Source organism: Nannospalax galili, unplaced genomic scaffold, assembly GCF_000622305.1.
Source record: "Nannospalax galili isolate Female #2095 unplaced genomic scaffold, S.galili_v1.0 scaffold135, whole genome shotgun sequence".
Taxonomy (NCBI): domain Eukaryota; kingdom Metazoa; phylum Chordata; class Mammalia; order Rodentia; family Spalacidae; genus Nannospalax; species Nannospalax galili.
The window spans coordinates 4,543,586-4,567,904 of NW_008338998.1; the positions used below are offsets into that span (position 1 = coordinate 4,543,586).

Here is a 24,319-nt window from a genome sequence, read left to right on the forward strand (position 1 = left end):
AAATAGTCAAATATGCTACCACAGCAGTTATTTATATGTTGCAACCAAAAGTTGCTCCAGGACTTCAGCAACACTAGTATCCACTCCAATTTCCATTAACCTTTGCAGAAGCACACAGAACTGACAGTAATAAGACACGAAAGGACAATCTGAATCTGCATGTGTAATTTGACTTTTACCTTACACAATTAAAGTCTGAAAGGGTCAAATTGCTTATCGGGTAAAGGCAAAAGACAATAATGTCAGGTATTTGATCTTCTTTCCAAAGCAGTGGGTGTTTTTAAACTTGCTGAATTCCTGGCATGATAAAACACCAACAACTTTACCATGCGTTACTCAAAATAATTTGCTGCATAAAATTCCCCTTAGGACTATAAAGATTATAAAACTGTATAGAAAACTTGATTGTCGAAATCGGTCCCATCCTTCATTCATTTCATAAATATTAGCCAGGTATTCATTAGGTGTTAGGCATTGCTACATGTTGTGAGGATATGCATTGGGAGTGAGGGGGAAGGAGATAACGGATCCAATTTCTTTCTTTTGGGACTTGGCTCTTAAAAGGGAGGTTCAGAGAAGCATGACTTGGTTAAAGCTGGAGCGACAGGTGCACCCTACCTGCAAGCTGCCGTCGCCTACTCTGAGTGCCTTCACAGTTCTTGGAGCAGGGTGTAAACTTGGACCAAGGGGTGAAGGTGCAGTCTTCCCGGCAGGGTATGGTGCATTCCTGCACAAGGGTGGGCATGCCATTCATCTTCTTGAGGCACTCCGTCATTTCTGCTGACTGATTGTCATTAGAGATGCACAAGACAGCTAGAAAAAAAGAGCACATGTTCTTCCATTATTACTTTGATTAAATCAGTGAGGTGCTGGTTCTTTGACAAAATAGTAGAGGTCCCCAGTATTTGAAAATTCGGTTTTCACTGTGATTGCATATGGTGTTCAATATAGCTAACCTTACTGCTCCCTGGAAATTAAATTTTTATTGTTGCCAATGGAGGTATTTGAGGATTTAATTGGTTTCATTATTAATCCAAACCTATCATTGACAGGAACCAAAATAACTTCCAGTAATTTATTGTATTTTCTGATTATGAGCATCTGATCTGCAGAGATTAAATAAAAGTAGGAAAGAGCATCTGTGAGACAAAGTGAGACAGAGCCAAAAGGTCAAAACAACTGTTAAAAATTCATGCAGACTTCTGCTCAACTAGGTTTTGTTTGGTTGGTTAGATAGCTTTTATGGAAGTAGTCCTATTTACACATCATGGTATTTTAAAAGGAATTTCAGGTAGCTCTAAATAAACGTTTCCCCTTTATTACTGTTTAAGGATCAGTTAACTTTAAAATCATTTCCCAAGAATAGTTATATTCTCAGTTTCTTAATCAGTTCCAACTAACTTTCCGAAATGAGGGTTTTGCATGGTAAGATGTTCAGCAGCCTCCTTGACCAATACCCATTACATGCTAGTAACACACACAACTCCAAGTTGTTGCAACTGAAAAATGTCCCCAGGCAGGCTGCCTTTGGACATCCTGTTTCCATGGTGCCACATCAGTATTCCTGAATCAGCATCTCTAGCAAGAAGTCTGGGAATATTTTTTTCTCTAAGTGCTCCATATAATTCGGGCCCTCCCTGGACACACTGTCCACACTGGGCAGGGTGCTATTGCATGTGATGTTTGGTTTTTAGTTTTTATAAGGTGATCATTTCATTTCCTTTGGACACACACCTAGAAGACAATTTGCTGAATTATATGGTCATTCCATTTTTAAGCTGTTTAGAAATCTCTACACTGTTCTTCCCAATGACTTTGTCTACATTCTCACTAATAATGTACAAGAATTCCCTCTCCTCTGACCTCAACCTCCAGCCCTGTCAACATTTGTTATCTTTTCATAATTGTGCTATATTCTTTCTTTTTTCTTTTTCTTTTGTTTTATTTTTTGAGACAGGGTCTCCCTGTAGCCCAAGCTGGCCTGAAAATCATTATGTGGATCAGGCTGGCCTTGATCTTGCAGGGATCTGCTTGCCTCTGCCTCCTGAGTTTTGGGATTAAAGGTGTGTGCCACCATGTCGGCTCATGTACTATATTTCTTAAGTGGTTTAAAAACAACTTTATTGGTATTTATTCATTATACACAGTCCTAAGTTTCATAGATTTTTTCATATAAGTACTTTCATATAAGTATTTTCAAATGCTCACCATACTTACTAACCCTGTCCTTCCCCTCCCCAGCAATTAGTTCCCTTAAGTCTCCACACAGTTTTGCTTCTATTTTCATGTCATACATCTAAGATTCACAAATAAGAGAAAAATACGCACTGCTTGTCTTTCTCAGTCTCACTTAATTTGCTTAAAATGATAATCTCAAGTTGCATCCATTTCCTACACAGGACATAATTTTATTCTTTATGATTGAAGAAAATTCTTTTGTAATATTTATGACACTTATTTACTGAGTTCTATGTTGATGGGCATCTAGGTTGTCTCTATAACTTAGCTACTGTAAAGAGTGGAATAACCATTGATAGGCAAGTATCTCTTGCTCAAAGTTCTTCAGGTAAATACTCAAGAGTAATACAGCTGGCTAATATATAGTAGTTCTTTCTAAGTTTAGGTTTTTGAGTATCCTTTGCACTGATTTCCACAGTGACTGTACTAATTTATTTTCTTACTAGCAGTGCATAAGCATTCCCTTTGCCTCACATCCTTGCCAGTATATGCTGTTTTTTTCTTAATGACAGCTCTTCTGACAGGGGTGAGAAGGTTCCCAATGTAGTTTTAATTTGCATTTCCCTGATGGCTGGTGATGTTGATAATTTTTTCTTGTTTATTGGCCATTTGTACTTCATATTTAGAGAATGTCTATTTTATTGACCTATTTATTGAGTGGGTTGTTTGATTCTGGTATTTAGTTGTGATTAATCCTTGGTCAGGTTTGTAGTTAGTAAAGCTTTTCTCCTATCTGTAGGCTGTTTCTTCAATCCATTGTTTCCTGTGCTGTGGAGAAGCTTTTGAGTTTCATACTATTTAGAGGACCAGTTGTGGTCACTACTTCCCCAGTAACTGGAGTCATTTTCAAGACATTCTTGCTTGTCTCTATATCTTGGAATTATTTCCTGCTTTTTTAAAATAACATTTTCAGAATTTTGGGTCTTATATTAATGTCCACTGGGAACTGATTTTTGTACAAGGTGAGAAATAAGGATTGAATTTCATTCTTCTATATGTGGACATCCAGTTTTCCTAACACCATTTGTTGAACAAGCTGTCATTTCTCCAATGTGCATTTTTGGCATTTGGTAAAAATCAGGTAGCTGTAACTGCATGGGGTTTGTTTCTGGGTCCTGTACACTATTCCATTAATGTATGTGTTTTTGTAGGCAGTGCCATGCTGCTTTTATTACTAGGGCTCTGTAGTATAACTTGAAGCCACATGTGGTGATAACCTCCAGCACTGTCCTTTTTACTTAGGCTTGCTTTGGCTAGCTGAGGTCCTTTGTGCTTCTATATGAATTTAAGAGTTGTTTTTCTTATTTATGTGAAGAATGTCATTGGAATTTTGGTGGTAATTGGATTAAATCTATGGATTGTTTTTGGTAGTATAGACATTTTCTGATTAACTCTGTTGATCTGTGAGCATGGGAGGTCTTACAGGGCCTTCTTCAATTTCTTTCTGCAGCACCATTTTAAATTTTCACTGTAAAGGTCTTTCATCTCCCTAGTTAAGTTTACTTTTAGTCATTTTATTAGATTTTCCGAGACTATTGTGAATGGGATTGTTTTCCTGATTTCTTCATCAGTGTGTTGGTCATTGGTTTACAAGAATGCTACTAATTTTTATACACTGATTTTATATCCTGTCAGTTTTCTCAAAGTTCTTATCAGTTCTAGGAGTTTTCTAGTAGAATCTTTAGGGTTTCTTACATATGGGATCATATTGTTTGCAATTAATGATATTTTGACACTTTCTTTTCCTATTTGCATTCCTTTATTTTCTTTTTATTGCTGTAACTAAGACTTCAAGTACTATGTTGAATAAGAGAGGAAAAAGTGGTTATTCTTGTCCTGCTACTGGTTTTAGTAGAAATGCTCTCCATTTTTCCCCATTTGGCATGATGTTTGCTATGGATTTATCATGTACAGCCTCTATAATGTTAAGATATGTTCCTTCTTTTCTAGTCTCTTCAAGACTTTTATCATGAAGCAATGTTGGATTTAGTTAGAAGCCTTTTCTGCATTTATTGAGATGATCATATAATTTCTGTCTCTAAGTCTACTTATGTGTTGTAAAACACTTCTTGGTTTTCATATTCTAAACCAGCATGGTATCCCTGGGATAAAACCAACTTGATCATGGTAAAAGATCCCTTTGGTGCATTCTTGAATTCAGTTTGTATTTTGAGAATTTTTTTTTAAAGTTTGACAGTTTCTTTAATCATTATTTTTTTTAATTTTTAATAACTACTTGATTAAAAGAAGCATTTCACTACAGATTTAACATATTCAGTAACATACTCCAGAGCAAGAGTACATCTCTTTCACAAGTGGGTGCAAGTTTCTAGGTTCACAGTTAATACAGTTATACAATATTGAACTCAGTATAAGCCCTATAAGACATAAAATTAAATGAGTTTTTTAACCTTTAAAAAAGATCTCCATTTCATTTTAGAACATATTGTTCCTTGCAGAAAGATTCACTGTTTTTGCTACTCACACTGAGAATTTTTGCATCTATATTCATCATGGGAATTGGTCTGCAACTTTATATTTGGTGTATTCTTCTCTAATTCTGGAATAAGGGTAACACTGACTTTACAAAAATATCATGGTAGCATTCTTTCTTTTTCTATATTATTATTTTGAGGTGTGTTGGGAGCTATTAATCCATTATGTACATTGAGCTGTGGCAGGCTTGTTTACTGAGTTTGTGTTTTGCACACCAGTACCTAATCTGCCAAGTCAGGAGGAATGTGTTTATATGGTGGCGCTCACAAAACAAGTATTTGACCACTCCTTGACCCTCAAATACAGGTGGGAAAAACAGCTGTTGACATTAATTAAGATCTCTGATGTTCTTCTGTATAAAAAGGCGGAGCTAAAATAAACCGGGACTGCAGTCTCTACTGACAGGCCTCCCAAGTATCTTTTTCTCTGTCTCTTGTTTTTTCTTTCAATCCTCACTCCCCCTTTCAGGTACTGTCCATCTTGGCCGGCTGGCACTGGCAGAGGTGCACTGGTAGTAGTTCTTTAAAGTCTGGTAGAATTCAAAGTGACTCCGTCTGGGCTTGGATTTTGTAGTTGTGAGAGTTTTTTTTTATTATTATTTTTTTTATTTTATTACTGCTTTAACCTTATTTCTTGTTAGAGATCTGTTAAGTTGTTTATATCCTCCTGATTTGTTAGGTGCTATATATCTATTACTGTTGGATTTTGTAGTTTTTTGGAATATATTTTAAGGTATAGTTTGTCATACTGAAAAAAAATACTTAGGGACTTTTATTAGAACTCATATGGCATGGACAAGGAGTAAGGAGACCTCAGCCCAGGACCAATGCTACGAGAATGCTGTATAAACATCTGTCACATAGGGCAAGTTTAAATGAAGACGCCTTCCTGTTGTCCATTCTATTGTATTCTAAATTTCTTTATTCAGAACATGAGGGAGAGCAAGTTTGTGTGAATACTGCAAATCTTTTTTGAGAGCTGGTACAAGCCAAAGTCATCTAATGCTTGAAGGCCAAGGAATTAGCCTACAAGACAATGGACACAGACACTTCCCAGTTGTACATCTGCTCTGCAGCAGGTGGAGCTATTCATTCATTTCAATTTTTTTTTGTTTGTTTTTATCCAAATCCTGGGAACAAAATCCATTGCAAACCGAGCCAACATCACCTGCATTTTCTTTGTTGGAGATATCATAGACATTAATGGTGAATATAGCAAAGTACATTATCTTACATAGAGTACAAACAAATGTTATTTCAATTGCGCAGTTAGACCATCAATTTCAAGTCAGTTTAGGGAAATTTTTTCTTGCCAAGTTAATTTTTTCCTAAGATGACAATACATTGAATGACAAGATAAGGAATTTAAATATTTATAAAAGGCAATACTGCCTGAAACAGAATCCTCTAATGTATACAAATGAGGATTTTTTTCAATGACAAGAAATTATTTTATTCCTTTTCTATAAGCTCTTTTAAATAAGTATAGAATGTGAGAGCTATTGAAAACAAAAACTTAATGATCTTTTGACATTTTACAAACCACTTAAGTTAGAGCATACCATATTTGTGAAGGCTGTATTGAACTGTTCTGAAATGGTAAAGGAAAGAATAAGAAAGTAAGAAAAAGAACCATAGCTGGAGAGATCATAGACCCTGTAGGGGAACCTGCTACTACCATGTTGCTAAAGAGTGTTCAACTGCCTTCTAAATATTTATCCTTATGCCCAGCTCTCACCCTCATCAAAGAAGCTTCTTTTTTTCCTGAGCAGATGGGAGTTATTTCAAAGAATCATAGCTAGTCAAAGAATAGAGAGTAAGTGACTATAGTATACCCATTCCCAACTAGGACATCTATAGGCTATCATAGCCCCTATTCCCAAAGTTCAGAAAGATTGTAAGAGCCAGGGGATTAGAAGGATTGCTATGAAACAGTGTCTCCTGGCATGACAGGAATGTTGCGCCTGTAAACTCCCAACAGTATGGGTTCCTGCACAAGACCACATCAGTCAACATTCCAGTATGGGTGGGGGAAGGATACACAAGGTCCCACCCCATTTGGAGAGTCATAGGCAGTGGGGTTCCACAGACCTCCAAATATTAGAGGCTACTGTTCTTGGTTATCATTCTATCACTGAAGACGACACATACATGACTCATAAAACTTGGAGAAACCGGGTACTGACCTAGAAGCTTCATCCGTACTGGCTAGCTTTCATAGTGCTGGAAGTTCTGATGTACACTACTGAAAGAAAGAATTCTCATTCTTACCCAGCTGTGAACCCTGAGAGCTACAGTAACAACTGGCCTGGTGAGATATGCCCACTGGTGCAATAGTAGTGTGAATGTTATGGGAGTAATAATCTTATTGGAATTAAGTCTTGTTCAAAAGAAGAAACCCATGCCTGGCACCATTATCAGGACCAATAACCTATGGTTAGATAGGTCTCAGTCCCTATGTGACAGCCTACTAATTATATTCTTCTAAATTCACATAGCATTAAAACAACTCTTAATGACTCATTGCTATACCCATAGAGGAGTGCATCTCTCTTTAATTAGAGACGCTTGTTTTTGCAGTCAATGGCAATTAACACAGAGACCCAAAGCTGGTCAACATGTAGAAAATAAGAGACTGAGGAGTGTTTAATCCTAACTGGACCATCTATATAATACTTCTCTCTTCAAGGCTCAGAGATTTTCATAGAAAAGGGGGCAGAAAGATTGAAAGGGCCAGAGGTGGTGGATGACTACAAGTAAACAGTGCTTTCTGGGCATAATAGGAAAGTTCACATGTGAACTCACAGAAGTTGTGACAGCATGCACAAGACTTGTGCAAGCTCAAGCTAGTCACCCCAGTATGGAGAGGGGAAGGGGGCTCACAATGTCCCAGCCCCAGCTGAGGGGCTACTAGAGGTTTGTAGCTTCTAGGAGAAGAGCCAGTTTTCTTTAAGAGTGTGGTCCCTGGCAAGCCAGCCACAATCCAGCGCAGGCTCTACATCAAGACTTTGGGCAATACAAATTGGACTGGACGGATTTTTAAAAAAGATTTTTAAAAAGGGTTAAAAAAAAGTTTGGAGGGTAGAGAGGTGAGGGTGGATCTTGGAGGAGTTCTGGGTATAAATATGATAAAAATATATGAAAGTCTCAGTGAATTAATAAAAAATATCTTTTTAAAAGGACACTGACTAAAGACTTTCATGGGAGAAAAATGAACACACACACACAAAAGTGCTGGCCTTCTTACATGTACTGAGGTCACCTTGTCCACTATAAAAGGATACCAGGCCCTTTTCTGCTAAAGCTGAATTAATGAGGATTTTAATTTTAGCAAGATTTGGATTTTTAGATCAAAGGTTTTCTGGCCATTCCAACCATTTGGGCTTTATTACTAATGGAAATAGAAGTGAACACAGGACGCAAAGAGTAGTTAATGACAGAATCAGAAGAAAAACTTTTTATTTATTTGTTTTTTTTAAATTGAATTTATGTGTATTTCACATAGAACATCTTAATCATCTTTATACCCCATTCTCCACTGGCACCCTCCCATAGCTCCTCCTCCTCCACTGGATTTCATGCATTCTGTCATTGATTTTAAGGCCTATCAAATCCAGTTAGTCTCTCAGTGCAAGTTCATCCACTGAGATCTAGGCAATCTATCTAGAGTCCCTCTCTTTAGGAAGATCAGTTGTTCCTTCCCCAGCAGTAATCAGCTGCCAATAGTTCCTTGGCATAGATTGGGTCCTGCTGCCATTTCCACAGTTCTATGCTGGGTTTTTGTCTGTTTGGATTTGCCTGGGTCTTGTGCATGTTGACATCATTGCTGTATGTTCATATGAACAAAGTCCCAGGAGCCTGTAAGACTCTATTTCAATATAGTCAGGTACTTCCTCCCCTGGATCTTACAATCTTTCTGCCCATTCTTCTACAAAGGTCCCTGGACCCTGAGTGGGTAAATTTTAATATAGGAGACCTGTCCAAGGACCCACACTCTGCAGACTCTTATTCTCTACACTTGGTCATTTGTGTACTTTTTTGGTCGTAGCCCTTCACTGATGAGCTTCATGGATGAGAGTTGAGAGATGCATTAGTATTCTCTCTACCCCTTGTTTAATATGTTCTGTGAGCCTTAGGTGAAGAGTTCCATTGTAGTAGTGTCACCTAGGATTGGGCATTTCACAGACAATTTCTGTGTGACCAGTTGTGGAACTCTGTAATAGTTGCTATGTTGCGAGAGAAGCCTCTTTGATGAGAGGTGACTGGTATATTTGTCTGTATAGTAATTCATATTTAGCACACAGTAAGAAATTACATTTGTCTAGGGATATGACAGCTGGGGTTTTCTTTACTTTCTATTTGTATACTGTGGCCAAGACATTACACCTTGCTTAGATACCTGGCTCATCCATATTTGTAGTCTTTTCTCTAAAAGATCTTGCTGAACTTATCCATCTTTTCACCTACCCGTTGAGTCGATCTCTCTCCTCTCTCTCTCTCTCTCTCTCTCTCTCTCTCTCTCTCAGATATAAGAATGATACATATAGATACACATGATCTGTTCTTCAAGGCAGTGGAAATGGCAACTATAGGAGGTAGAGAGATAATGGGTCAATATTATAGCTTCCCTAATGGCAATAATCCAGGAAAAAGCTTGGTTTGAAGGCAAAAGTAGGTTCTTTAGTTTTAAATGAAAGTTCACGTAATGGGGCAGACAGGAAAAACAAGCCATTATTGAGAATTTCTTTGTCAGAAAACAGCTTTTTGGTTGAACTATGAGAACTGGGTTCTTCAGATCATAACAAATCACTTGCAGGCCACAGTATGGGGCAATGATTTCTGTTTTGGTGCTTTCAAGCTTTTTAAGTCCTTTACTTGCTAGTAGGAAAAGATTTTCCATTAGGAAAGGAGAGGGGCTCTCTTCTGACCCTCCCTGCCACATACTTCTTCCTGGACTGAATTCTCTAAGGCAGTGGCAGTTAAATCCTTATTTATAGTTCATTTATTAAAATTTCAAGATTGTTGACTTCATTGGAGGAAAAATGAATTTTTAAGTAAAATTGTTGCAAACATATCTTGAAAGATCGCATTATTAGGCATTTTTTAAATTCAACTTTCTTAAGCTCTGGACAGAAAGCTTCGAGTACCAGCAGAGACTGTGGGGTTTCTTTTCTAGGGATGAAGGGAAGCAGCTGTCTTATGCCTGGCAAATGGGTGTGACAGGCTGACCTGAAATCTTTCCCCACACTTTGTTGTGTTTTTTGTCTAACAGGATCTCTCTATAGCCCTAGATGTTCTGAAACTCTCTGTGTAGATCAGGCTGGCTTGACTCTCACAGAGATCCACCTGCCTCTGCCTCCCAAGTGCAGGGATTAAAGGTGTGCAACACCATTACTGACTACCATACTTTGATATCTAAGGTTACACTTGCCTGTTTAGTGTCTACCAAGGTATATAACACATGAGGGGGTTGGAATGGGAGGAGAGTGACTAATTACATGAAGAGGACACACACATAAAATAATTTGAGAATTCAGCAAAAGAAACCATCAAAGGGCTATATGAATTCTTATTGAGTTTGGTAGTTTTTATAATCGGAAGCTGAGCAGTCCTCTCAGACTGAACTGATGACTGAAATCAGCAGGTTTTTTACTGTTACTAAGTGGCTAGTCCTTCTGCTTCTCTCACCCCCTAACCTTCGGTAGTCTGACATGCTGTGGTAAGTTTCTTTCCTTTCCAATTATGATATGAAGAGGACAGGGGTTACTGGCCTTATGATAAGGAATGATCATCTTTTGTCAGGGATGACAAAATAAGGATGGCACCTGCTATTTCAGATCTATTCAAACTCATCACCCTCACCAAGGACATCCAAATTACTTTCCTAAAGTTGCTTCTGACCAGAATTTAACCCTAATCACTGAAAGAAAAGAGTAGAATGAATTTCTTTCAAGAGGTCATGGTTTCCAGGAAATGAGTGTGAGGTGCTAAAAACCAAAAGTGCTGAATCTACAAGCCTTGCTGTCCTGCACAAGGGGATGCCCTTAGATGAGGCTCAGAACTCAATGCACACACATCCCGGAACTGAATGAATGGGCGGCAACTGTTCAGAGCAACAAACCTTCATGCTACATGTTCTGTACAAGTGGCACAATTGCACAGATGGAGAAAACATGAAAATCATAATTCACAGCACCGTGGGAGGGTTGGGGTGCTGCAGAAGCACAGCAGCAGGGCCTCAGGCATTGAGCAGTCAGAGGAGAGGTTCAGGAAGGAATCACATGTGAGTGCCAGGAGGATGTGTCCATGGGGCCTGCACACATGATGCCTGTGTAGAGAAACAAGTGTCTGACAAGCTACCTTTCTGTTCTTGCTATGGGCTCCAGTAGACCCTTCATTTACAATGCTGCTACTCCGTGTTCAGTGCTATGTATAGGTTGGCAATGCCAGGTTGTCCTTACCTGAGGAAGAAGTTTAGAATATAAGATTTGTTCACAATCTCAAATCCAAATTGATGAAAGCTGTAATTCTATCTTCCTAGCATAACAAATAGTTCATAATGACTGGCGGACAAAAAAATCCCCCAAAAATCAGCAACAAACGCTGGTTCTCTAGTATAAGGAAAGTCACTGTGATGTTTTCATCTGAATTTATGTCCAAGATGTAGTAGTTGCTTGGCACTGATGTAACAAATGGTGAGTGGATGCAAAGATCAACAATCAATTCTACGACAATTCTCAGAGTGAGAAATGCACAATCCACTTTAGCTAAGATGGCAGCAGGGCTGGTTCCCTCGCAGATTCCAGTGAAGAGTTCATAACTTTGACCTGCCCAGTGTTCAGAGCTGCCTCCATCCCTTGCTCACAGCCCCTTCAACTTCAGCAGTGCAAACTCTTCACCCCTCTTTCCATCTGTCCCCAGGCTTTCATCACAGAATCACTTCCCATACCCTTCTCCTAAGGACGTTGTGATCACACTGAAGCTATCTGAAGAATCCAGTGTGAGCTCAGTAGCCTTAATTTAGTTAGTTTTACAAAATCCGTTTTGCCGTGGAAGCCGACATATGTCCAGGTTCTCAGGATTAGAAATTAGACACCATGGGGGACAATATTCAGTACACCAGGCAAGGGTATCACTTCATCCACAAGAATTATAACAAGGCCAACATCACCTACTTCAAATAGTAGAAAGAAATCTGACCTGGAACTCAGGGTCATGTGACTTTTGTGTTTTCGGCTCTCACAGTAAGGAAGGACTTTTTTTTCCTGTAGTAATTCAGATTTCTTTCTTCTACTCAGCCTACTCCAAGAGCTATTTCTATATGTGCAGCTGGGATTTCCTTAATATGAACACTGATTTATTTTTTATAATAGAGCAAACATAATTAAGCATGTATTAAGTAAAAGTGCATCCCAATGACAAATTAACTATTTGAATTATGGAAGATGAAAATCTACTTGTCCCATCCAACTCCCATTGCTCAAGTTGTAGGTTTTAAAACTTTTACTTATTTTTAATTTATTTTTATATTATGTAAGTGAGTGTTTTGCTTGAAAGTAAGAACACCTATGTGTGCAATGCCTATAGAAGCCAGAAGAGAGCATCAGATCCCCTGGAACTGGAGTTATGGACAGTTGTGAGCCACTATGTGGGTGCTGGGAACAGAACCTGTGTCCTCTATAAGAGCAGCCAGTGCTCTTAACTACTGAGCCAGCTCTCCAGCCTCCAACTGTAGGTTTTAAAATGAGAGGAAAATCTCTTTAGGGAAGTATTTGTATTTAGAATGGATAAGAACAGCTAGGAGGCATGGAAGGCCTATATCCTGGGAAAGAAGGCCAGCTCTACACTGTCTTTCCTAGGGAAAGCATATTGTTAACTCTCCAATGGAGACTGAATACCCACCTCCGGGAACACAGCAGCCCTGAACCACTTTCTGCCTCATGCTCAAGAACCATCTTCTGGCCATTAGGAGGCACAGCTGTACTCTAGAAGCTTGCTTCTGGAACTGGTCTTCCTCACTCATTTCTGCCTCCTTACTTGGGCTGTAAGGAAGGGTCAGGATTGTTCAAGATCTTTTCTCAGATGGCTAGTGCTGCTGTGAGGCACGAGTAACAGGAAGGAAGGGTGTCCACCTAGCACTGTTTCTACAGCAAACATGGGAGCACTTTGACCTGCCCAAGCCAATTCCCTACTCACATCAAACCCCAGCCAATCTTTGTTGGACTTTAATAATCTGAGCTGGAGTAACTGATCTTGCTGAGTACCCCATTCCACTCACAAGATGCCTAGCAATTCCCTTTCTGTGGCTACTGTCAGTAGCAGAAAAAGACCTTTTTACTTGCTATTATCCCAATCAATCAATTTGGAAGTTAAAGCCAATTCCTGGCACTCCCTAAGTACTTTTGTTTTCTCTCCTTGTAGTTAAGCTCTCTCTGTGCAATGCACAGTGGGGAGTGTAGTGTCTGAAGGTCTTGTTCTTCAAAACCAGTGTTTGAGGAAAGCATAGGCTTATGATTACATGCTGACTGACATATATGCAACTTTTGAGTGGGAGCAGCGTGAGTTGAGGAAATTGAATTAAACAATAAACCTGTAATTGCTTGTTAGGGTGTTTTAATTGACTCCTAAGTACCATATGCGGAGCTGCGTGGCTGCAGGAGCCCAATTATAAGCTTGCTTATGGAAAGATACAACTCATTTTGCATGTTGGAAACATATTCCCCAATTATTGTTACCTTCCCAGAAAAGAAGAATTTCCAAATAAATAAAGGATGCCTAGTAAGCTCATAACATATATTTAGTCCCTAGGTAACCTAGAAGCATTTTATTTAGGTCCTAAAACAAGATCAGAAAATGTGCAGTTTAAAAAAATGCCCTTTGCTTTATTCCAAGGCATTTGTTGAGCCCTGGAGCCCTCTGTGTTCCCTGCTAACTAAAGAAATTTGCCCAGCTAGAACTCTTGGCTTCAAGCTATTTGAACCCTTGCTGAAAACTATGGATAAAAGTAAACACTCCAAGAAAAAGAGCAAAATAAAATGACAATTCATAAATTAGGTAAGAGAAGGGCAAGGATATGTGGTTCACAGAGGAGGATGGAGGATGAGAGAAAACCATGACTGTACATTTGGTGTGGTGTGCAGACTTACAGAGACTTACATGTCTATGGGTCAAGAAGCTTTGCACTAGAAGATGGGATTCCAGGCAGGAAAAATTCACTATCTCATTAATGCACTAGGTATTCCACCCATATATTTAGCATAACTTAAGGTGAACCTGCCTTCCTGGGGTGGTCCTATGACCATATGATTGACCAGTGACACTGGAAAGGTGGGTCTTTCAACAGATAGACTAAAGATGTTATAGTCTTGACCAATTAAACTTATGGGACTATTTGCTACTCTAACACCAAGATTATGTGGGGGTGTTCCTCAGCTCTTCCTGGAATTTCTGGCCCCAGGCCAGGGTAGGTTCTGGGATGGCTCACCAAGATGTCTTCTACAAAATGGAGTTTCTCAGGCTATTACACTTTATCCACTGAATCATCTCTCTGGCCCCCAAGACAAGTATGTTAAACCTCCCCTAGACTAGATCATATGAATATACATGCTGGATAGAAGGAGACAGCATACTTCGAAAATTCAAACTTATAAGAAATTCCTTAGCCACTCCTTCCATTGTGAGTCCTTTGTGAGTCCTTCTTCCAGTAAAGAAACATTAGAGCCTGCACTACAGAAATTCATTATAAATGCTAAAAATCACATTCAATTAATTAAGATAACATTAGTGACAAGGAAGGAGAGCTTATCACAACCAGTCTTGCTCATTTTGATTTTTTGCAAATTTTTGATTTTTGTGTATTTCATACAGAACATTTTAATCAATCTTAATCATCTTCATACCCCCTTCTCCACTGGCACCCTTCCATAGCCCCTCCACTACTGGAAAAACATTCTGTCATTTGTGTTAAGGCCTATCACATCAAGTTAGTGTCCCAGATGTCACTCAGTACAAGTTCATCCACTGGGGTCTAGCCAGTCTATCTAGAGTCTCTCCCTTCAAGAATATCAGCTTTTCCTTGGGACTAGAGAGATAGCTCAGGGGTTAGGAGCACTGACTGCTCTTGCAGAGGACCTGTGTTCGATTCCCAGCACCTACATAGAGGCTATGAACCATCCTTAACTCCAGTTCCAGGGGAACCTGAAGCCCTCTTCTGACCTCCGTGGCATTGCATGACATGGGTGCACTCACATACATGCAGGCAACACACATTTAAAAATAATAATAAAATAAATAAAATATAAAAAAAGTTAAAAAAAAGATCAACTTTTTCGCACTCAGCAGTAATCAGCTGCCAATAATTTTTCAACTAAGACTGGGGCCTGCTACCCATTTCCACAGTTCTGTGCTGGGGTTTTATCTGCTTCAGTTTGTGTAGGTCTTTGCATGCTGACATCATTACTGTAGGTTCATGTGAGCAAGGTCCCAGGAGCTTGTAGGACTCATGTCCTTCCTCATGCACTTCCTCCCTGGCTCTAACAATCTTTCCACCCCCTCTTCCACAATGGTTCTTGAGCCCTGGATGGGTGGAGTTTAATATAGGAGTCCTGTCCAAGGACCAGAATTCTACAGACTGTTATTCTCTAAGCTTTGACCTTTTGTGTTCCTGGCTCTCTGTTACATGAGGAGCTTCATTGTTGAGAATTGAGAGGTGCATTACTGTCCTCTTTACCCCTTGTTCTATGTTCCATGAGCCTTAGGTATATGTAATAGTCTCTGTTGCAAAAGAACCTTCTTTTGATGAGTGATGACTTGCATACATGTCTATAAATATAAGGATGCATATTTAGCAGATAGTAAGAAATTACATTTGTCTAGGGATGTGACAGCCTTAGGGTTTTCTCTAAGATCTATGACCTCCCCAGCCATGTGAATTTGCCTATGTTTACAGTATCACACAAAAGTTCCCCCCCATTGAGTAGGTTTTAAGTCCAATTAGGCAGGTGTTGATTATCCCCAAGATAAAACTGCCACTACTGCATTAATATCATTTGCTATGCCCATCATCGATGTGGTTATTAGGCCTTGAAGCTGGGGTTGGACCATCAATTGATGTTCTTCTGTAGCAGCTTGTGTACTACTCTCCAAAGCTATGAGAGCTAGCCTTCAGGGGAAGTGACTTCCAGATCAGTTCTAGCTCCATTGTTCCAAATCCTGTGTCCAAAGTATGTTGTATCTTCAGAAATAGAGTCTTACCTTCAAGTTCTGGGAGGTCATTGAGGGCTGTGGCAGTAGCCTGTATAATTTTGGGGGTCTCTTGGGCTACCCTGGCCAACAACTCAAAGGAAGGTTTCTCCTGTCTGGCATTGTCTCTTGTTATGTAACCTTCAGCTATAAAGACGGACTCATGTAGAGATAATGCATATATAATTTGTCAGTAGGTTTTTGGACTAATATGATTCCCTCTGTTTTTTTTTTTTTTTTTACAACAGCTTGGCATTATTTATCTCCTCTCTCTCTACAATGCTCCCTCCATGCCATCCCCACTTTCCCCATTTCTCCCTTGATATTACCAGTCTTCTATGGTTCCACCTCTCTTGAGTTCCTTCTTCCCCATTTATCCCCATAGTTCCCTCCTCTTTCCCATTTAAATGCCCACATTTTACCCACTTCTCCCTTAGTAACTCTCATCTCTGCTTTATAACACCTCAGGGAATTTCAGTTTATCTCAGTTGACTTTTTTTCCATCAAAAGTACTTCAGTGGGGAATGACTACTAACAAGCTTGGTGTTTTCTGGGGCAGCAGGCAGTGTGGGTGAAAATGTTCTCGAATTAGATATTAGAGGTGGTTGTACAATTCTGTGAATATGTAAAATCTCTGCCAAAATGTATATATTTTAAAAGTGAATTTCATCTCAACAAAGATGCTATAAAGTTTGTAATTAAACATTTCTGAATCTTAAATAGAAAAATGCTACTTCAGAAAAACAGTCCAGATATATCATGCCACCAAAAACATCAATTCAGTGTTAGAAATCCTGGGAATCATGTGCATTACAAGTTAGTGAAGAAATGATTCACCTAAACATTATGCTAAAAAATAATGTATATAAAATCTATAAACAACAGAGCTGTAGAGATGGTTCAACAGTTAAGCACAGATATGGCTCTTGCAAAGGACTGAATGTCAGTTCCCAGCAGTCATGTCAGGCAACTCACAACAGCCTGTAACTCCAGCTCCAGGAGATCTGACACCCTCTTCTGGACTCTGTGGGCATTGTGCTGACAGGGGCACAGTCTCACCCACAAACAAGCATACAGACACCCAAAATTAAAAAGCAATATACCCATAAAGTAAAGAACTAATATTTTGGCATTATTTTAGTTTTTTATTTTTTTGGGGGGGGATTTTGCCAATGTTTTTGTTCTTTATTGTTTTTCTTTTTTTTTGTTGTTTCTGTTTGGTTTGGGGTGTGAATTACTTGAAACAGAGTCTCTATGTAGCCCAAGATCACCACAAACGTGTATTCCTTTTGGGCCAATCTCCCAAGTCCTGGAAAAACAGGTATATGCCATAACTCCTCAAATAATGTAGTCCTTTCCACATCATTATGTCCTGCAAAGTTTCATTTGAAAATTTCCTTTCTTTTCATTAAGAAATTACATCTCTCAGACTCTGGTGTGATATTGATCAAATCAGAACTCTGCTAGGATACAGTCAGTTGACTGTGAGACACAAACAGAATTTCTACCATAAGGAGGATCATAATAGAAACAGAATATGCATTTCACAGAGAGGGAAAAATCAATAAATACACAAGTATTTATGAATCAACTGCATTTGAATATATTCATAATACCCATGCATTGGGTGCCACTTATCTCTTATCATTGTAAAATCTAACTCGTCTTGTAAATGTGAGTTCTTTTTCTTAGCTTCTTTCTAAATCACAGCCTCATTAGAGGAATAACTAATGATGAGATGTTTTTTAGTGATTCCAAGTCATTTTTCTCACAGCAATTAAAAGACATCAAATCAGATTCTCTGAAGAACCTCTCCCATCTAAATTCTGTGCCTTACTCTGAACAGTCCTCAGTTGAAATCCTATGAACATTTTTGGCATTTCTTTTATATATATGGAAACTCATGCACACTTCATTCTAGTCTATTGCCTGTAACTATTTGAAGTGCTAGAAGCTTTATGCTCCTCAAACTCCTATTTTATGTTCATGTACAAGGAAAATGAGTATTTGACAGTATGAAAGAATAAATATGCTAATTCACACATTACATGTGGAAGGTGATTTATTCCACTTTTGAAGGAATATGGCAGTATTTACATAAGTTTCACCTGTATCTCTGCAAACAGCTGTTATGCAACTAACTTCCAAATCAGGAGGAAAGAAATGGGCTGAGTAGGTTTTAATAGTTGCTCTGGGGTTGACAGACAATGTGCGTTGTCACCTGCTGTAGTTCATAAAGAAAGGCACAGGGAAGAGCTGCTTCAAGTCACTGCAGCAAATAAAGACAGATTTTTTAAAAATGCACTTAGGAGAATGAGAGGTGAGACTCTTAAGAGCTTGTGTGCAGCTGAAAGCCTGGCTGGATCTGCCACGGTGGAAGCTGTCTGGATAACAAATGCTGTGTCATTCATCAGGAAACTAAACTTTGAATCATATAATTATTCTAGCCGCCGTAACTAAGTACCAAATGAGATGTGAAACGTGAATTTGGAAAGAATTTGGTCTTCTCTGTTGAAAAACATCAAAGACCCAAGATATCAATTGTCATATTGCTACAGAGACAGTAAGCCAATATAATAGCCACATTTATTTTCCCCACTCGCCAGAGTATTCTACATTTTTCTTGGGGCTCTGGCTACTCAAAAATTCTCCTAATTTCACTTTTCCTATTTTAATGTATTTAAATTTTTTCATTGGCATGCAGTAATTATTCATATTTGTGGTACACCGTGACAATTTTAGTACATGTCTACACTGTGCAATGATTAGCTGGAGTAATTGCCACCTGCATTAAGACATTTATAATTCCTTTGTATTGAAAACAAAATCCTCTTTACTATCCATTTAGAACTATTCAGTTACCTGCTGTCCATGGTAGTTATTCCACTGTGCATTAGAATGTTAAACTGCTATTGCATAAAATACTCCTTTTTTACAGACAGCTCTCTTCTTACTGTGGGTGTTAAGGCTTTACACACAATCATTATCACCATCGTTATAATACATTGTCTATTTCCTACAGAGCTGACGCCATGTCAAGAAGACATTTGTTTTCATTTTGTTTGGTTTTTGCTTGCACAGACCCTGCCAAGAACCTGCTGAAATTGTTTATTCATCTTCATATCCCTTTTGGTCCCTCTGGAAACCACACATTTGCTACACCCTTTATGAAAAACACATTCATTACACTTCGATTTTGTTCTAGAAATTCAAACTTAGTAAAACCCCACTGTGCGGTCTGAGTAATGGTGGGTTCGGAGGCTCCTGTTGTGGTCCGTCCATACTGTGTACCTGCACCACTTACTCAGCATAGCGTCTCACACAACGCTCTTCAGTGAAGAACAACTCATTCTATGTAATATGTAGATGGATTCCTGGGAAGAAACAGGAAACAATGGGGCAATAAATCTATTTTAATACAGTGGGAAGTCTGCTGCTGAAGGGTTTTCCATCCAGGATAATGGTATTTAACGTCAGACTTATTTTCCAGTGTAAACAACCAATGTTATGCTTACATGGGATTGAATTTTCTTAAAGTGATAGACATTTCAAAATAAAAGTTAAATGACCTCCAATTTCTTGTGTGCAATTTTTATTTGCTAAAATTAGCTAAGAATAAAACTTGCTTTCAAATGCCTTGCCAACTCTAAGTTATTAAGTCAGCAGCATGACCTATTTTTACCACTGAGCTCTGAAAATGATTAACCTTAATCACGTAAGTATATTTAATCCATACATCTGACTGGTTTGAGGTGGTAATGGCCACCTGCATGATTTGAATTGCCAAGGCGAATCGGACTTGTAACCATATTTTCAGAAATAAAACATGATTTTGCCTTTGGCCCTCAGTATGCACTCTGCTCTGTGGAACTTGCTGTAGGCAGCACAGTTTTATATCTGGACCAGGATGGCAGCATAGTGTGAGGAGCCACCATGGCAAGGAGCCTGGCTTGGGCTCTATCTATAACAGTTTTATGATTCACTGTACTAGGCGTATGGATACCCAGATGTATTTATATGCAAAATAAAGAGGTTAGTCTAGGATGACCTGACTCTCTTCCAGCTCTGATACTGTAGGAATACATTATAATCATCAGCATTCACAGAACAACCTCCTGTGGAGGGCTGAAGTCGATGGTGCTACTGAGAACTTCCAGAATGTGTGTAGCCAGATGGTACAAAAGTAAAAATTTGTGTGTAACTTTCATTTTTGTATTACTTAATGACATGCTGTTAACAACACAGAGCACAGTAACATACATGGAAATATTCTGAAACCATGATTTAGAAAGTTTACTACTTAATTAGGAAGGCATTTTCATGACAAATTTAAGTTAGGTGGCTTTCCAGGTACAGAAGGTGACAAGGAAGCTTGAATCACGTCTACTACCTTTATAACATGTCACCTAAAGCTTTGTGTCCTTAACACATTAAGAACAAAGAAAATGGGAAAGAGCAGAATGGTGCTGCGATTTTGGAAACTGTAGCAATGGTGAAGAGTATATGAATTCTAAGATCCCTCAAGAACAATTCTCAAGAACCCTGACAATCAGGACCACCCCTACCCCAGCACCTCAGGTACCAATCTAAATCATCTGGGAAATCCCAACATTGCAACAGAAAGGCCTATGTCGACCACATACTCTTTTTTTAATTTAAATTTTTATTGAGCTTTTAAAATTTCATACACCCCCTAGCCCCTCACTGAACCCTATGCACTCTGCCATACATGCTGAGTCCTATTCATTCAGGTGTTTGTACCCAAATGTCCTTCAGTGTAAATGCATCTACTGGAATCTAGGCAGCCCATCCAGTGGTCATATCTAAGTCATACTTTCCCTCACGCAGCAGCAATCAGTCTCAAATAGTTTTTAATCTAGTGCTGGCCAGCACCTATTTCTCACCTCCCCTTTGGGCCCTTGTTTAATTGAGCTGACACAGGTCCCATGTTTGATACCACTGCTGCCACAGGCTCACATGAGCAAACCTCCAGTGGCATGGAAGCCTCCACCTCCTTATGTTCATGAACCAGCCCTGGCTCTTACAATCTTTCTGCCTCCTCTTCCACAATGGTTCCTGAGCCGCGGGTGGATGAGGTTCCATAAAGGAGTCTCATCCTACACTCTACAGTCTCTTATTCTACAAAACTTGACCAGTTGTGGCCTCCTATGTATATCTCACTCTGATGTACACGGAAGCCTCACTGCTAAGAGTTGAGGGGGTGCATTAGCCCTCTCTCTACCTCTTATTCTGCTATGTTCCATGAGCCTTGGTTGTAGAGATTTGACTGCCGATGTGTTACCTAGTACTGGGCATGTCCCAGGTGTATGCTCTCTCTGCCTGGACCACATACTCTTAAGCAAGCATGATAGGTAAATTCATTTAATTGAATATTTTCATTTCACCTCTAAATAGGAGAAACCCAAGAGTTTGAAAACAAGACATGAAAACAGATCAGAACAGACCAGAACAAATGAAAATATTGTTAAGAGGAGGAAAACATTGAGAATAAAAACACAATCACTGAAATCACTGTATTTTAAAGAGGTAACACCACTGAATGCTTTGAAGAAATTAGCAAAATAAAGATCATTTGGAAGTTAAAAAATAAAACAGTAAATCAATAGTGTGTTTCTAAGATTAAGTTGACAAAAATCTTTTTAAAATTGAGTAAAAGAACCAATAGATGAAAACTAGCAAGGAAAAAGAAAATAAAAGAAAACCTATTCAAGATTTCTAATGTGCAAACTATAGAAGTGAATTCTCTACAGAAAAAAAAAATTGGGAAAAGTCATTAAAAATAGCACCAAATCCTTGTATTAAGTAAGTATACATCCTGATGTAACTGCAGGATCCACGAAAATAGAAAGGAACCAGGGAGGTAAAGAGAAAGAAGGTGCCTGAGAGAGAACAACACTAGGAAATAGGTGTTACCAAGGGGAAAATGGATAAAATGGAGGTATTTAAATGGGAAGAGACAGCAAACTACCCTGGGGCAAAATAAGTACTTTTATCTTAAGGGTAATCAACAGCTATCTAATTGAACTTAAAGCCCACTAAACGGGAGAAAACTGATGCTAGACAAATGTAATTTCTTACTATCTGAAAAATATGCATCCTTGTATTTACAGACAAGCATGCCAGTCATCACTCATCAAAGAAGCTTCTTTTACAACAGACAGAGACTATTACAGAGTTAGTCACATACAGAAAATAAGTGTCTGTGAGATGCCTAATTATAACTTACACATTTATAATGGAACCTCTACACCTAAGGTTCATAGAACATAGTGGAACAAGGGATAGAGAGAATAGCAATGTATCTCACAACTCTCCTGAACAAAGCTTCCTCATGCAACAGAGGGCAAAGCTCACAGAAGGCCACGAATGGTGAAAGCATAGAGAATAAGTCTGTAGAGTGTGGGTCCTTGGACAGGACTCCTATATTAAACTCTGCCCACCCAGGGTTCAGGGTCCATTGCAGAAGAGGGGCAGAAAGATTGTAAGAGCCAGGGAGGAGGTGCATGACCATATGGAAATAGAGTCCTACAGGCTCCTGGGACCTTGCTCATATGAACCTACAGCAATGGTGTTAGCATGCACAAGACCCATGCAAACAAAAATCCTAGCATAGAACTGGGGAAATGGGCAGCATATCCCAACCTTAGCTGAAGAACTATTGATAGCTGATTACTGCTGGTTGAGGGAGAGCTAATCTTTTTTTAAAATTTTTATTTATTTATTATTTTTATTTTGTATGTATGTATGTATTGCCTGCATATAGGTGAGTGTACCTGTGTCGTGCAATCCCCACAGAGGACAGAAGAGGTTGTCAGATCCCTTGGAACTGGAGTTATGGACAGTTGTTAGCTGCCATGTAGGTTCTGGGATTCGAACCCAGGTCTTCTTCAAGAATAGCTGGTGCTTTTAACTGCTGAGCCATCTCTCCAGCCCAAGAGAGAGCTGATCTTCTTTAAGGGAATGATTCTAGATAGGCTGACTAGACCCAGTGGATGATCTTGCACTGAGGGACATCTGGGGACACTAACTTGACTTGATAGGCCTTAACATAAATGACAGAATACATGAAATCTGAGGGGAGTGGCTATGGTAGGGTGGAGATTGGGGAGGGGGCACAAAAATAATTAAGATGTTTTGTATGAAATACACAAAAATCCAATGAAAAAATTAAAAAATAATAATTCAAGAGCCCCTACTAGGCATCACAGGATAGCAAAGTAAATGCCCAATGCCAGGAATGGACTTTCTCTTTTGAAGCTGTTGACCAGGGGTCCCATAGATCCTCAAACAATAGTAGTCATTTTCCCTTCTCCTGGTTACTCACCAGAACTTGATGGTAAGATTTTATTGCTGAAGACACTGTATACCCGAGTTGTAAAACTAACAAGAAGAAGTCATACTGTTACTGAACTCAAAGCTTCACCTCACTGGCTAGCTTTTTGTAGCTCTGGAAAGTGCCATGCATCCTGGCAGAAGAAAGAAATTAGTCATTAACCTTATCCAGCTATGACTCCTTTATGATTCAACAACTGGTCTGGGAAGATATGCTGTCTGGTATAATAGCTGCACAAATATTATGGGACTAATCAATAACTTTCTAATTGGATTTAAGGTTGGCTTCATGAAACAGAGTCCATACCGAGCACTGATATCAGGTCTAAGAACCTGGCTAAACAGGCCATTGGGAAAGGCCCAATATCATTATTTTGCTAAATAGATATATTATTAAAACGATTCCTAATAACTTATTGTTATACCTGTAGATTAATGCATTCTCAGCTCTCACCAAAGAAGCTTCCTTATGCAGCAGATGGTGATTAATACAGACATCCACAACTGGCCAATGTGCAGAGAATAGGAAACTGTGGAATGATTATCCCTGAATTGGACACCTATATCTAACTTCTGCCTCCCACGGCTGAGATATCATTGCAGAAGATGTGGCAGAAAGATATTAAGAGCTAGAGGTGATGGATGACCACAAGGAAACAGAGTTTTCCAGACAGCTGGTCAGTTACTCATATGAACTCACATCAATGGTGACAGCATGCACAAGTTCCCTGTAAACTCAAGCAATGACAAAATCCCAGCACAGATGTGGGGAAGTGGGTAAGAAACCCTAACCCTACCTGGGGAACTGTTGACAACTGAAGGCAGCTGAGAGGGGGAAAAGTTAGTCTGTCAGTCTCATTTGAGGGTGTGACTCTTGGTAGATTAACCAGGCTCTAGTGGATGGACCCATACTGAAAGACATGTGGGAACACAAATTTGACTCACAGGCATATATATATATATATATATATGTATATATATATATATATATA

General features: G+C 39.0%; 1 protein-coding gene across 1 annotated transcript in view; it reads right to left on the reverse strand.

Annotated features, from left to right (window-relative positions):
• Positions 1-24,319, reverse strand: part of Thsd7b (thrombospondin type 1 domain containing 7B) — a 571,555-nt gene that overhangs the window by 251,443 nt on the left and 295,793 nt on the right. The window contains exon 11 of the mRNA XM_029563816.1: positions 619-813. Coding sequence (XP_029419676.1) covers positions 619-813 — 195 coding nt within the window. The remainder of the gene's footprint in view (positions 1-618; positions 814-24,319) is intronic.